This window comes from Lygodium microphyllum, chromosome 11, assembly GCF_053477565.2.
Source record: "Lygodium microphyllum isolate KBCC chromosome 11, Lygodium_microphyllum_v1.1.10, whole genome shotgun sequence".
Lineage (NCBI taxonomy): Eukaryota > Viridiplantae > Streptophyta > Polypodiopsida > Schizaeales > Lygodiaceae > Lygodium > Lygodium microphyllum.
Genome location: NC_141145.1, coordinates 107662474 through 107677695, shown reverse-complemented (window position 1 = coordinate 107677695; position 15222 = coordinate 107662474). Strand labels below are relative to the sequence as shown.

The following is a 15222-nucleotide window of genomic DNA, read 5'->3' as shown; positions in this document are numbered from 1 at the left end:
GAGTTCCTTGTAACCGATCAAGGGAGATCTACCTGACATAGAAGAAATAGAAGAGTTCCTTGTGCCTGGAAGAATTTTACACCATCAGGACAATACTCCAAGATCAGGTAAGGTATTACGGAAGTATTTGATTAAGTTTAAGAATTATCCCCCATTGGATGCTTAGTTTATGACTGAGAGAGAACTATAAGACTTTCTAGATCTTCTTAAGGACTATGTATCCCCTCTTCAGTTGAGGTCAACTATTTAGAAGCTAGAGGGATGTCACTAAATTGATTGCTTATTACGCATTCTCTATTTAGTAAATTTATATCAATAAACTAATGACTCACTTTTCTTTAAGTGTTGATGATGATCTAGCATGGCCATGAGACTATTTAGAGACTAGTATTTCTAGTGCATCACTTAATGGGGTGATCAGAGCACTATGACGGGGATATTTGGTATAGGCAGTACAAGTTATGAAGGGGGAAGGAAGTGTCTGTGAATTGTAAGAGTACGAACTACTAAGACCTGTTCCTCAGAGAGGACTACGCGCAAGGTGTTTGACTGGGGGGCTCTCGTAGAATGCATCGGCATGACCAGAGGTTTCCATTGTGCGTTTCTTCTGAGAACCTACGAAACACACTGCTGTACTGCTGGAGGAGGGGGTGGTGTTGTTGCAAGTGGAGGGAGCAACTGGGGGGGGGGGGTGTGATGGCGAGGATGGGGGGGTTCTATTTTTCCGGTGGTGGAGGCATTGGCACCAACGGTGATTGCGTCCAGGCTGGAGCCACACGGTTGGTGGGCCTGGAGCCATAGGGTGAAGGCCAACGCGTGCCTAAGGGTCAGAGTGGTGTCGCCGAAAGTGGAGGGCCGAAATGTGTGCTTGGGGCGGCGGGGGAGAAGAAATCCCGGGGGGGGGGGGGGCAACGCGGATGGATGCAGGCGGGCAGGGGTCACCTTGCAAATAGGCTGCAGGCGGCGAGGGGGCACAGGAGACGATGGAGAAGAGGCAGGCAGGGGGCCACAGGGTGGGGGGGGGGGGGGGGGCAGCATATAGGCGAGGATGAGGGGGTGCACGCCCAGCGTGGTGGCGCGAAGGATGGGGGAAGCGAGGCGCTGAGAGGGAGGGAGGAGTAGCCCGATGGTGGCAGCGTCAGGCGAGGGGGGTGGGTCAGTCCGTGGGGGAGGGGATGTTCGACGGTTGTGAAGGCGGGGGCATGGGCAGCAGCGTGTTGGATGGAGCTCGAAAGATTGTGATGCTATGCTTTGCCCAGTTGTTTGTTGCATGAGGGTGCCCCTCCGTTAGAAGTTGGAACACGTTTACCAATCAACATTGAGTAATCCGAGAAGCATTTGGGTTTCTTGGTGATTGTTTTGCTTGGCTAGAGCTACTTTTCTGGATTGAAAAGTTTGGAGACAAGGGGCTAGATATAGGAAGTATGGAGGAAAAAGGAGAAAGAAGTGAGGTCTGGGGAGAAGGGGGAGAGTGAAGAGAAGTCTAGAGACAAGAATGAGAAGAGAGAGATAGTGACGCCTGAGTGGTGAGAGAGAGAACTACACAAATTTTCATGAGCACACTTCTATTAGCATAAAATGATTGCTTGATACACTGGTTGCCTCCCCTCTCTTTTTATAGCCAAAGAGAGGGGAGGGCAAAAGATCTTGATACAATATCAATATCTAGAGATGGAGTGGTGGAGGAGGTTTTCTCCAGACTATCACCAAAAATCTCTGGGTCAGGCAGCTTATATGTTAGGTCCACTTTGCCTCAGAAGTCTCCAGACAAAAAGTCTGAAGGCAAAAATCTCTGGCGGGGTGGTTCTTGAGGCAGGTTCAGGTCCAGTCCACCAAGTCCAAGAAGTTTCTAAAGAAAGTCTAGTCTGGAGAAAAGTCAAAAAATGTCTGTAGAGAAAAGACATAAGTCACTCAAGTACAGGAGTAAAAGTAACCTACTAAACTACCTTGTACATGATAAAAGATTGTTTCTATGCCATATACAAAGTGAGTACAACTCGAACACTCGCTGCTATATACAAGTGTGAAATACAACTCAAAGGCTTTTTTTCCTACACAAAAGAGCTCAAGTCTGGTGTTCCCATGCAGTGTACATCTGCAAAGAGTAACAAGAGGTAAGGAGCCATAATGGGTGGTTATTCTTGTCCAACTTCCCAATGATGGGATTTTCACTGTTCTTTGTCATGTATTGGACTGACTGCTCCTGTTGGAACTCTGCATATCTTCCAAATGATAGAGAACTTTTCTAGGTAAAATCAAGATGGACATGTTCTATTTTCTCCTCAGAGCTTGGAGTCAGCATCATAAACACCACACTTGGTAAATATAATATAGTACAAAAATTACAACTTTCTCATTTAGTTCTTTTGATCTTTGTATTCTAAACCAATGCCATTTTGACCTCAATGTGTGAAAAGAGCCTTTTCCTAACAAACTCATACAAACCATAAATTTTGTTCATTCTTTGGATACTGTTTGTTCTAGCATCTTCCAGGTATTTTTGGCCCATTCCATTATCATTCTCAACTTTTCTTATTTCATTCCCACATTTGATTAAGCTACCATGCAGTTACCATTTTTTCCATAAAGAGACTTCTTAGATGTACTCACAAGCTCTTATCCTATGATCACTCTGTTAGTGGCTGATCTGTATATTGTAGAGACACTACTGATTCATATATGAGGGAAGCCTAGCCATACCATGGTGCCCTCCTTGAAGTCCCAGTACACCTTGCCATAGGCCTTCTTGAAGTCCAAGAGGAGCACTGCCACCGATTTCTCATTGTGCTGGACCCACTTTGTAGCCTAAAAGAAGGTGAAGAAGTTGTCTAGGATGCTCCTATCCTGGATGAATCTTGGCTGTGTCCTAAATGATGTCCAGGAGAATGATGTGAAGTTGGTTGCCAGTGTGTGGTGTTGTAGAAGAGTAGATGCAGGCTGTGGGATGTTGGACTAGGCGTAGATCAGGCAGGGTGTGGCTAGAGGTAGTGTGTGCTGTGCTTTCCAATTGTACATAGTAGGCAGCAATGTGCAGGGTGGTGACAAGTGCAGGCAGTGCATGAGGGTGGCATGGTTGCAGGGCACTAGTGGTTGCAGGAAGGCTGTTCCTTGCAGGAGCAAGGTGGAAAGGGGGTGCAGAAGTGAGGTGGCTGTGGACAAGGGTGGATGTGGAGGCAAGGTGGCAGTTGGGCGTGGATGGTGGCGGCCAGGGGTGGAGAGGGGAGAGATAGTGGGGCACAGGTGGGATAGCAAGGCAAACAAGCAAGGGGCATGGGCAGGGCAATGGTAGTGATGAAGAAAGGGGCAGCAGCTTGTGGTGGCGGAAGCAGTGTCCTGGGGGGGGGGGGGTGCGCGGGCATGGGAGGGGGGATCTTGTTAGGTTGTCATGATTCCACTTGGGAGGTCCTCATGACACCATTCCCCCTTATTCATTCACTATCCTCCATCCAACATTTGTCTAGATCACCATCACAACAGCTTGTTGGAGGGAATGGGTGGATAATCATCAGCTCAATGTTTGGTTTTAATTTATTGCCAATCAGTCAGCTATGCATCCCAACGCTCATGTTACCTATGTTAATGTGGGAAAGAGAGCCCAACGCATTGTGTTGACATCCTCAAGATGTTTTATGCCCAAAATCAGGGTTGGAAAGTAACAGAGTGCTCAAATTCATGATTAGGACCTATTAGGAACATTGGTTGGTTCTAGTTCCAGGCATAGTGGACCTAGGGAATTGTAATAGATGGGAGCGGAGTGCTAGCATTATTGTGTGGTACATCTAGACTGCAAGGTATAGCCACTCGATACGCCTCTAGGACGTCTCCATTGTAGAAATTCTCACGAGTATTGGATAGAGATCATCCATACTCTCCATGAGAGATGCGAGAGGCTGCACAGTGGCTCTTAGAGTATGAGGAGGAGAAGAGATGCCTTCTTGTGGACTTGGGAGTCCGGCACCTGCTTTCACCTAGCCCGTCACATGGTCTGGCATTATCACCCACCAGATTGGTTATTCACGGAACCATTGCATCTGTGAGGTTCTTTGCAGTTTTGCACTTATACCTCAGGGGGATTTTCTCTCAGGTGTCATTAATATAATTTCTTTTCTCTGAAGGAAAAGGCACTAGGGCTGGTCACAAGTACCTTGCATATTGAGGGAAAGATTTTTTGATTGATAGGATCTTATAATTTCCTCTAGTCTTGGAATGCAGGATTGTAAATAAAACCATTAGAGCCACTGTATTTTTAATCTTAACACAAGTAGATGTTGGTATCGGATTCTTTGACTCAATAGCTGGTTTTTTATGTATGCAGGTAACCATTGTTGTTGTGGCAGTTCCAGAGGGATTGCCTTTGGCTGTCACATTAACGTACAGTCAAGCTCATAAGCATTTTCAAAAATAAAAATCTTTTCCTCTTTTATTTGCATGCATGTATCTGAGCACAGCATTGATAGTTTTGTCTTCCCAGATGATCCACTTCATTGATTGTCTTTATAAATCATCATTCATGTAATATGTTCAATTCTTTTGCAGGCTTGCATATTCCATGCATAAAATGATGGATGACAGGGCACTTGTAAGCTATTTAATAGCCATCAAGTTTAGTTTCTCAATCTCTAGTATTACTCGAGCTTCCTTTTAGTTGGTTGTCAATAAAAAGTTTCAGTATCAAATTGCTTTGTGTTTCAAAGTTTGCAGGTTCGAAACTTATCAGCATGTGAAACTATGGGTTCAGCAACAACGATATGCAGTGATAAAACCGGGACTCTCACAATGAATCTGGTTAGTGATCTTTTGTAAATCAATGGTTTTGACTAATGTAAAGCTCTATGAAGCTAGAAAAGGACGTGTACCTGTGACATGTGGAAAAAACTACTTTTTAACATGAATTTTATTGTGGAGAATCTGTCCTCTTTTCTCCCACCAAGTTTGATTTGCATTACAAGAATTTGTAAGTTTTGACAGACTAATCATAGCAAAAAGCAATAGAAACGAATAGCTGGGTTCTCGGAATCGTTTGGTAGAGTTTCTTTTCTCAGATCGGCAAGGCCGCATCAAAGATGCTCGCGTCAACGGAGCTGACATCATAGCAAAAGTGCTTAAGCGTTCTAGCAACTTGCGACACGAGGTTCACTTGTTTCTGATGTTTATAACTGTTCGTTCATTAAAGAGAGGTTGCTTTTAAGCATCCTAACGGCCCAATGTAAACTCTTTTCCCTCTTCATTGCTCTTTCTATACCTTACAAAAAATCAGATACTCTTTCCTAACTCGACCTCCTCCCTGCAATACGTTGGCTGGAATACAGACAGGCCCAGATGTCTTCTTTATTGCAATGTGCTACTTTCCCCCCTCAAATGCAGATTATGCTTGACTAGATGGGTCACCGTTTCATGCACTATATGAGGAGATCATCAGATATGCTAGATTGTGAGTAGTACTGTTGCTGGGGAACTTGAATGTATGGATTGGGATAGACAGAGTGACTTCTACATGCATCAAAATATCATGTTCAGAGAGATTGACATAGATGAGGTAGGCCTACATAGGATGGCCTAGGACACAGAGGTGAGTAAGCATGGGATCTATTTGCTAGCTTTGGGAAGTATATATATATTCACCCTTTTTTAATGGTCTCTCTTACTAGCCACGATCAGATGCCTGACATGCTGAAACTCACTTGAGGATATTTCACAGATATATGGCGGCTGTGTGCTGACACCCTTGGACCCCCTACCAACAGCAGCAAAGCCTTCACCATGGGAGTTCGGCCTGGTGTAGGAGTTGAAAAAGTTCAAGGAGAGCTGACAACAATGAAGTAAGAAATGATCAAGAAGGAAGAACAATTAAAGCAAAGCATGAAGAAGGAACAATAGAAAGCAACGGAGGAGCCTATAATAGATTCATTACAAGTAGAATTGACCAACCAGATACAAAAAGTGAACTTACCTGATTCAACACACTTTTGTATAGAGGTTATGTTGGTAATGAAGGAGAATGAGAGTAACAAGAGAGAAATGAGAATTGGTGGTCACTTCCGAGGCTGGGATAGGGAGAATCTTGCTCCAGAGTTGGAACAAGATTTCATCCTTGAAACAGATGTTCTATGAGCATAGTTAAGCAAGGTGGTCCATTTTGTACATTTGGGAGAGCCCATCAGCATGATTCTAAAAGACACACAAGCAAAGGTCAGCTACAAGGGAAACTAAGTCCCTACAAGGGACAAAAGTGTGGATAGCGGATGAGTTGATCCCACTTGAAGTCCAAAATTGACCAACAAAATTAGCCAAAGTCAGAGAAGCATGAAGAAATGGTAAGTGGGTAGTGTATAGAGGAGGAAAAGCAATCATCAAGGAGTTATGCACCCCACTTTCCGTATGGTTCCCATCTCCCTCTAATCCTGGTGTAGTCAATGCTGATCATGAACAGACAGGGGGTTACTGGAAGACTAGCAGATCTTCATTTCTTGGATTCCACTCATCACTTCACACACACGCACACACACGCACACACACGCACACACACGCACACACACTTATATATCATATCATTTCATTTCATCTCTTTTTTTTCGTGAAGATAATTAAATTAAGTAGCAATATTTACATTAGACCACTAGGTCAGATAAGAAAAATAGAACAAAGCCGAAAGGCCTCTAAGACCATAACACACAAATATCACATAGAAAGGACAGTTGGAGTGGAGCAAGTAAAAAATTGTCTACAACCCCAAATGAGCCATTCGATTAAACTTGAGTTTGTGCAAATATTTGTTTGGCTAATCCAACAACTTGGAGGAGGCCAAGACTTCTCCTTGCAGCGAATTCACCTCCTCGCGAATCTTAGGGGGGGTACCAAAGTGAAAAATGTAAGATCTCTAGCCAGGATGCAATCAAATGAGAAAGGAGAAAAGACTGGGTGATCTTAATAGGCCTCAAGGAATCAAGCACATGTCACTAGGAGACACGAATAACTGTGTTACCATGAGAGATGCCAGTCTTTTCAATGAAAAATTTTGCAATGTCTAACCAAGGATGACTCTGTACACATAACGCTTGCAAAAGGGCCAACCTCAAGGCTTTCATATGCAAATCAACATCCAACAAAGCTACGCCCCGCATTCATTTAGGCGTAGTCAGATGCTGCTACGAAATCCAGACTTGACCCAAACAATTCCCTTTCTTTTTCACAACATAAACCTGATAGGTTGAACTAGTTCCAAAAGGGACTTCTTAGTCCAGGGAAGCAGTGGCAAAAGGAATGATATCAAACTGATCATAATGCTTTGGGCAACTTTTAGTCTCACATGTGAAGGCCAACCTTGAGATTTCCAATACATGAACGTGTCATGAATTTGGGAGGCCATCCAATCCAGTAAGGCCCGGGGTGCTACGTCCACACCAATAGGATATCCCAAGTGTCTGGTTATATTTCTGTGGGAGCTTTCGCTCAACCCGCTAAGACCCACGGACCGCTTATTGTTCAAGCATTCCAAGCCGAGCACTAATGGCTACCTCTCACATAACCGACGCGTCAACCACATCTATGGGTGTAGTGAGCTTATCTCCGTGCCGTTCGAGTTACCTCCTCTCCCGCGCACTTCGGTAGCTCTACGATCCAAGTGCAAGCTTCAAGCAAGCTCGATCCTCCCGCTCCAAGCTCTAAGCTCCATTGCCGCGAGCAAGAGAAGAGAAGAGAAGAGAAGAGAAGAAGAGAGGAGAAGATGGAGAGCTTCTCCATCCCACGGTCCCTCACCCTCACACTCTCACACTCCCTCTCTGAAGCACAAGCTCAAGCAAGCAAGAAGAAGAAGAAGAAGAAGAAGAAGAGAGCTACTTTTGGCCACACACAAGAATGAGTTTCTCATTCACTTTTCAACTTTATATACAAAACCCTAAATCCCTTTTAGGCGGTCATCCCCTTTTCCCTTTTTTACATGGCCGGCCGTAGTCTAGGCCCTTTTTCCCATTGTCCTTCTATCTCCCTAGCTTCCTTTTCACCGCCTGTCTACATTTACAAATTGCACGGGTGAGAGCCCGGCGCTCCTTGAATTAAACCATGATGCGCTTGCGCTCTTTTACAAAGGTTTTGCCTTGCGCTTTTCCTTGTGCGCCTTTCTCCCTTATTTAGGACTCTTCTCCTTATGCGTCTTGTCTTCCGTTTCTCTTTGCCTTGGCCTTTGTCTTTGTCTTCTGCTTTAGCTTTTCCGGATTTTCCACCTTCGTTCGTTTGAGGGTTAACATTATCCCCCTCCTAGACGAGTGCCAGTCCCATGGCACTCACCGTTGTAGATAGCAAGCGTTTAGCATGCATCGAAGACGTGGGTGGGAAGGACGTCTGTAGTTGCCATGGCAGAGGAAGGTCATTGGGGCATATTGGTGGGTTGAGTGGTAGGTGGTAGGGCAATGGGAGTTGGTGGTAGGGCTGTTCTTTGGGGGGGTTGCACCGATGGCGTACAAGTGGCGGTTTGTTGGGGATTCTGTACATGTTGATTCTTGGCAGGTTTACAGGGTGATACGGATAGGAATTCAGAGTTGAGTGTTGATGAAGAGCGAACGACACCTTCGTTGGAGTCTTCAATAGCTGCAATTGAAAACCTGTCATGTGGTCTCTCCCTAAGGGGTAGTGCTAGTCTTTTTATCGTGCGCAAGACATATTTTGATTAGTTTGGGAGACAGGTCGAACTCTAAGCAAGCTGAGAGTATTGTCCTGCACTTAAGGACCCAAACCGTGTATATCCTTTGGTGCAGATATTATGTGAGTGCTCGTGCATACTTAGGTATTATGTAGTTAGAAGATAGCAGGCTAGTTTCTCGTAACAATGTGTTGATGGAGCAAAGTTGTCCATGTTGAGAAGAAGTACACGTGAAGGTATATGAGACATCCTTTGCTTTGTGACTGCATGACGTAGCATAATTGAATACATGGACACCGCCCTTTTGGTAGCTGGAAGCTATTGGACTCGCTTGATGAGGACGGTGTACTTTTTATGGCCAATCGTGCGGTGCTTACCACCACGGATTGCAATGATACTAAGGCAAAGTGCAAGAGAGAATTGTGCAAGTGGGTCAGGGTGACAGGTCTAATCATAGGCGAGACAAGGTCCCTAGGTATGTCCTGCCCGTGATGTGCCCTGAGCAATTGTGGGTGATGCTAAAGGGCCAGGGGACTAGGGACGGAGCCAATCGACCAAGGTCACCGGACGTACCTAATTTGAGGACCCCTAGGTGCGGTGCTGTAATCGTGGGTGCTTTTTTTTTTTGTGGCCTGAGTACAACCATTACAATATGTTGAGGCTATCAGCCTTTCAATGGGTTGGAAAATGTCAAGCTTCGAAGGCTCAGGAAATGGACATTACAGTGATGATTGTGCCCTAGCCTCGTTGTTAGAGAAGCAGTTGTTGAGATGGGGAGATACACTTGAGATATTGCAAACCTGCTTGCGACACACGCGATGTTGATACAATTGAGGTAACGACTGCTGTGAGCCAACTATAGAGCTTGACCCAGAAAGAGAGCGTGGCCCATGAATGTGCGTTGGTCCATGCGATGTGGGTGGTCGGCAAGGGTGATTTTTTGCTTTCGGCAGCGTGGCTTTGTCGCGGCTCTTTGTGGGATCAATGGTCTTGCGGTGATCGGGCATTGAACACTTTCACACAAGAACCTGTATTATCCTGCATCCACTTGTCACTTCGTGAGAGTATATGCTCGCTTGTGTTAAGTACATCAAACAAATGCAATCATGTTAAGACATAATTTTTCAGAATTCTATGATGTCTATTGGGATGCCTATTTTCTTACTTGTTAAGGTCGCATACAGTAACGAGAGGTAACGGGAATGTGTACAAGTGGGGATCTTGCCCCTTTACTTATCAAAAAATAAAATGTTCCGGCATGCTGACTTGTCGAGCTACTTGTACATCAGAGGGGTTTAGTCGATAGGTATAAGGCGGGGTGAGTCCGGTTGGCTAGGCGATCGGGGCGGTGCTAGTGCGGGGCTTCCATGAGGCTGGACAGGGAACATATCGGCCGGGACATGAATGGTGTAGTCCCGGGCCGCTACCGTTTCCAGAATGTCTTTAAATAATTCATTAAATTCTGCCCTATCCCTGGCCGCCTTGTCACTTTGTGAGCACCTGGTGCCCGAGCGTGCGTTGGGGGTCTGTGCAACTGGCGTTGCCACATTTTGTGTGCCTCCTAGAGCGTCTGCTCCCCTGGCCCGCGGATTCTTCGACCTTCGTGTGGGGCGGTGTCGGTTGGGGCCGCGTTTCTTGGTGTTCCTTTTAAGAGTGGGCACGTAGTGCAGTGGCGGAGAGGCGTGTGCTGCATGTTCCCGTCGACTGCGAAGAGCGTCCTTGCAAGCTAGCTGCCCTTGGTTCTCCATGTTTTCCTCGCAGGGGGACCTGTAAGATGCGAATCAAGAATTAGGATTTGTTACATGATAAGACCATTCATATGTAAGGGATTATAGTGCGGGTTATCAAGCGCATAGGATGAGGAGGGGAGGGGTAGGGCATGCAGTGCTTATTGTAGAGGGATGACCCTCGTGATGTATACTTAGCCTCCTGCCATTAGCAGATCTTGGTTTACGCCGAGTTACATCGGCTGGCGGTCATGAATTTAGGCAGGGCTCCTCCTCGAAAGGATAGACTAGAAAGGGAGAAAGGTGTATAGAAAGGGACGGTACCCTATCTACACCATCAGAGTTGTTGGTCAAGGCTTCCTATGGTGGTAATGAGGGTTGCATGCCCTTCACTTGGAGGTGGGAATGGTCACACGACTTTTAAAAGTGTGATGAGAGGAGGACCTGAGCAGCTTAGCCTGTCAAACCCAACTCTTCTCCTTGCGCTTGACTATCATTGCTTGTGTGTGTTGATAGTATCTATACAGGGTGACACAAAAATCATTGTTTATATATACATCTATATATACATATACGAATCCATGTCACCTCACGAGGATAGAAACCAATTGTAGAACTCCGGATTGTACTGGAGCGTGGCACATGCATCTAGTATTCGTGGCAGCTTACTTAATACCAATAGATATTTTGCTACATCGAGTAGCGTGGAACCTTGTCCGAGTCTACTGGCAATATGTAACTCCTCCTCATTGAGAACCTTATCAACAGAGCGTTCTCTTGGCTAGTTTCAGCTAAGTCCGTACCCCGAATGGCAGTCAACACTCGAAGGGAAGTTGGTGCTACATAGGTTGGGTCTCTTTCAGACCGCCATTTGGCTAATCGCTCCTCTGAGACTGTCATGATCTGGGCTCCTAGTTCGGCCATTGCAACGCGATTTTCACACCAACGTTGTTGAAATTGACTCTGGCCTGTTGACAGTCGCTTTAGTTGCTCTAGGTCTACGAGATTCGGTTGGCAAAGCACTTCATTGAACGTGATGGTTAAGCACAGTTCGTCGGCTTCCTCGTCAGAGATGAGTCGCATGCATTCATGCAAGAGCCTGTCATAGTGCTCGTTAAGATGTTCCTGCTCTTCCCAAGATAAAGGGAAGGGAAAGTAATCTCCAAGCTGCTCCTTGGGGATTGTGTCCATGTCCGCAAGGACGTAAACGCGTGCAAACACCTTGAGCTTAGCATCCAACTCAGTTAAGCATTCTGCGACACTTTCATGTTCAACAAGGGCTTGCTCGGTTGCTATTTCATGCAAGGTTCTAGGAGTTTGCCTAGGCTTTAGCATAGCTAGGGGTTCAGGCCTGTATGAGCAAGATCGATCAACGCTAGGATTGCTCATGCTCTTGGGGTTTCCTTGTTTCTCTTGAGGCTTTGTTATTGCGTCATGGTTCTCCTTGGGTGTGACTGGTATGACCTTGTCACCCTGTTGTGACAGCGTTGTATCCACTCTTGATTGATCAATGTGAGTTCTATTGTCAGTGGATAGAGTGTTGCAAGCAACTGTTGATGGTAACGGTTGCTTTGGTTTTTCAGAGCACACGGATGTGTCCGAGGGTTCACCGCTATTAGGAGAGGCATTAATGGGTTCATTGGTGGATGGACTCGATGCTTTATTCATCGGCTCTCCGGCGCTCTTCGTCTCAATGTTCTTGGGGTCCATAACCACCTGCAATTGCTGTTGTTTTCGCTGTTTTCTCCTTTGTTTCTTGGTCCGTGAAGGTGCATCTCTCGTCGACTCAGGATTCTAGACTAGGCCAACCGGTGATGTTCTTGGTTGGGCCTCAGCATTTCCCTTCTCTAGTGTGTCCTCATGGGACACAACTATGGCCTGCTGAATAGCCTTGCCCGGTTGTGAGGATACAACTGTCTTCCTTTTTGGAGAGTCTAGCTCTTCAGCCAACTCCCTTGTGTTTAACTCCTGCGGCCTAGGCTTTAGGCACTTTGAAAGTGCTGGAGTTGTCAATGAAGTTGGTTGTGACACCTCCTCCACAGGTAAATCACTAAGGACACATTCCACAAGGGGCATTGTCACGGCCAAGGGCTGTGACTGCTGTGATCCCTGATTGGAAGTAGTGGTGGCTAGTCCAGTGGGCTGGCTACTCTTGGTGGATTGCGGTGTTAAGTCCTTAGGTCGATTGGAAGTGGTCATGCCTTTTGTTGCCCTTAGAGCATTCGCTTGAGTATTAGTTGAGCTAGCCACGGTGGATTGTATAGGCATATCCTTAGGTTGAGAGCTAAGGGTGGTGTCGTGTCCTGCCTCTTGGACATTTGGAAGCTCTAATGTAGGTAGAGATTGGGATTGAGTAGCCGCACTTGACGACTGTTGTGCTTCGTGTGTTCGTTTAGGGGAAGAGGGTGTAGGAGACTTGGGACTCCTAAGTGGTTTTGACTCTAGCTGGGAGATTTGCTCGCAACTATTAGATGATTTTGCTATTTGCTTTGTTGAGCATTCAGCCTTATCATGAGCAATGTTGTGCCTGTGGTGCTCATTATCCTTTTGGGCAGTCAAAGGCTCCTTGAGCACTAGTGGTCCTTGTGCACGCTCGACAGTTACCTCTGATATCTGCTTGCTAAGCATGCTAGGCCGAGGATCTAATTTTTGATAGGTCACGTTTGGTTTCTTGATTCCAATTGTGAGGGGCTCAATCACTCCAATATTTTTGGTTCGAGACTTGGACTTTCGTTTAGGTTTCCTCCTATGCCTCTTTGCTTTCAACATAATTTGGGCTTCTGTCAGAGGTGGTTTAGCAGGGGGTTTTGGTACCCAAATCCATTGGTTGCCTGCATAATACCCTTGAGCTCGAAGCAACTCCTTGGATATCCATCGTGGCGTTGTGCTGGCTCTCCATCGACGCCTCCGTCTATAAGGCTTGGACTTCTTTCGTGGTCTTCTACGATATCTGTAAGTCCCAACTCCCTCCTTGGCCTTGTCTCCTGACCTTTTTGTTTCAAGCATGGCCTCACTCACTGGTTCTCGTTGTTCGACCTGTGCTTGTATCAACTCTTCCAACAAGTCCTTGCCCTCGTTTGTAGGCTTGACTGTTATGTCATCACCTTCCTTGCCTTTCCCTTGAGGTTTGATGAGGTCACCCTTGCTAAAGGTGGTGACCATCCTCACACCCGGTAGTGTCAGGTGTATCCTTTGTGCTACATAATCAGCCTCACACTTGGTCGTCCTTTTGAAGGGTCTTCCTAGGAGGGTTTTTTTCCTGCAGCTAGCACATTTTGGAGAAACATGAAATAGGATAGGCAAGCTTTCCGTTTCAATTGTCGCAAGGATTTTGCACTTCCCTATGAGTGCTTGTGGATGTCCCCCATAAGGGCTAAGAGTTGCACTAGTCGGTGTGAGCTCTGGTTGGCCTAGTAGGGTCCATGATTCATAGGTCAAGATATTAAAATCTGCTCCTTCATCAATTAGAGCATCGGTAGTATGCTCTCTTTTCGCAGTGAGCTTGACCCTAAGATAAGCAGGTGGTACTATGTCTTCGTCTTCTGGGTCTTGGCTTGTAAATTTAAGCCTTCTGACAAATGCCCTTGAGTTCTCAACTGCACGACCAGATGTGGATTCTCCACTGATGTCTTGGATCGTCAGTGTAGTGCTATTCAAGGTACATCTCTCGTCAAGAGTGTCATGTCGAGTCATCTTGGCATCTGTAGCTTGCTGATGTTGCATTTCGCTCTGACTAGACATGGTATGAACACAATGTCTTTGTGTTCTCGTGGTGTGGCCTTTTTGCCCTTGATGGCTAGTTTGGCACATTGACGTCCTAGGATCTCTGTTTCTCTCTGTTCGGGTATGGGCTTTTGGTTGCTCTTTTGCAAGTGAGAATCCATGCTTGTGTAGAGCCATTACTACACTAGGGTGCAATTTGGAGGACCTGTCACAGCGCGCTTTTTCTCTCCAACCTACTTGGGGGAGGTGCGGAGGGGACAGCCTCCTCTGCAGGGGTCTCGGGGGGGGGGGGGCAGTCTCCCTCGGCTCGCAGGGCCGTTACGGTAAACACCATGCGCAATTTGGAGGACCGTTTATAGCCAAATTTTGAACTACTTGCTCTAAGTTTCAGCCCAGTGATCGATCTATGATATGGTTTCGGCTCTGTATGGTTCCTCGGTTAATTTCACTGTCTTTAGGTTAAAATTTGAGAAAATCCAAATTTGACCCAACAGGTCCGAATTACAGGGGCCGAATGCCCGATTCGGACCGTCCGAGGGCCGAGTAGGAAGGGCCCAATGTGACTGGTCCGAATGTCAAATTCGGCCAGTTCGAGTCTAGATGTCCGAGGGCCGAGTGGGTCGCTCGGACGGGCCGAATGAGTTTTTGGGCCTAGTCGGCCGGCGGGCCGAGTGAAGTGGTCTGAGTGGTAGTGGGCCGAGGGCCGATTCTGGGACTTGGCCCAGAATCGCCGTCACTCGGATATGCCGAGCACGGTGCGTTTTTTACCGGCGCGATGATAAATCACCCGAATCACACGATTCAGGTCATGACCTGTCATACATATCTCCAGATCAAAGCTATGGATGGAGGGGAAGAGTTGTATATACCTGGAAGAGCCAATAAACTCCAAAATGCAAATCGGCAAGCAAATCAAACCCTCTTTCCTTGTTTTGACAACAGAAACCCTAATGCTGGTTTTCTTTGTTTTTCTTTGTTTTCTCCTACTCTAATGCATCCAAATCACAAAGCAAATACCTACACTACTCCATCTCACAACATAAATGATAGATGACTTAGAAGAAGACTATGAAGCCAGAAGAAAACAGTCGGGATGGGTGAGCACGAGTGATTCCTTTCACCTCCCAGCCTTGCCTA

General features: G+C 46.3%; 1 protein-coding gene across 10 annotated transcripts in view; it reads left to right on the top strand.

The window, feature by feature from the left end:
* The window catches only part of LOC148029206 (calcium-transporting ATPase 4, plasma membrane-type-like), a 235347-nt gene that overhangs the window by 97920 nt on the left and 122205 nt on the right, over window positions 1-15222 (top strand). For all 10 annotated transcript variants that reach the window (XR_015692390.1, XM_087687972.1, XM_087687970.1 and 7 more), the window contains 3 exons: window positions 4316-4371; window positions 4537-4579; window positions 4702-4785. Coding sequence is in view for 9 of the 10 variants with exons in the window: in XM_087687972.1 (XP_087544098.1) it covers window positions 4316-4371; window positions 4537-4579; window positions 4702-4785 (183 nt within the window). In the remaining variant the exon portion in view is untranslated. The remainder of the gene's footprint in view (window positions 1-4315; window positions 4372-4536; window positions 4580-4701; window positions 4786-15222) is intronic.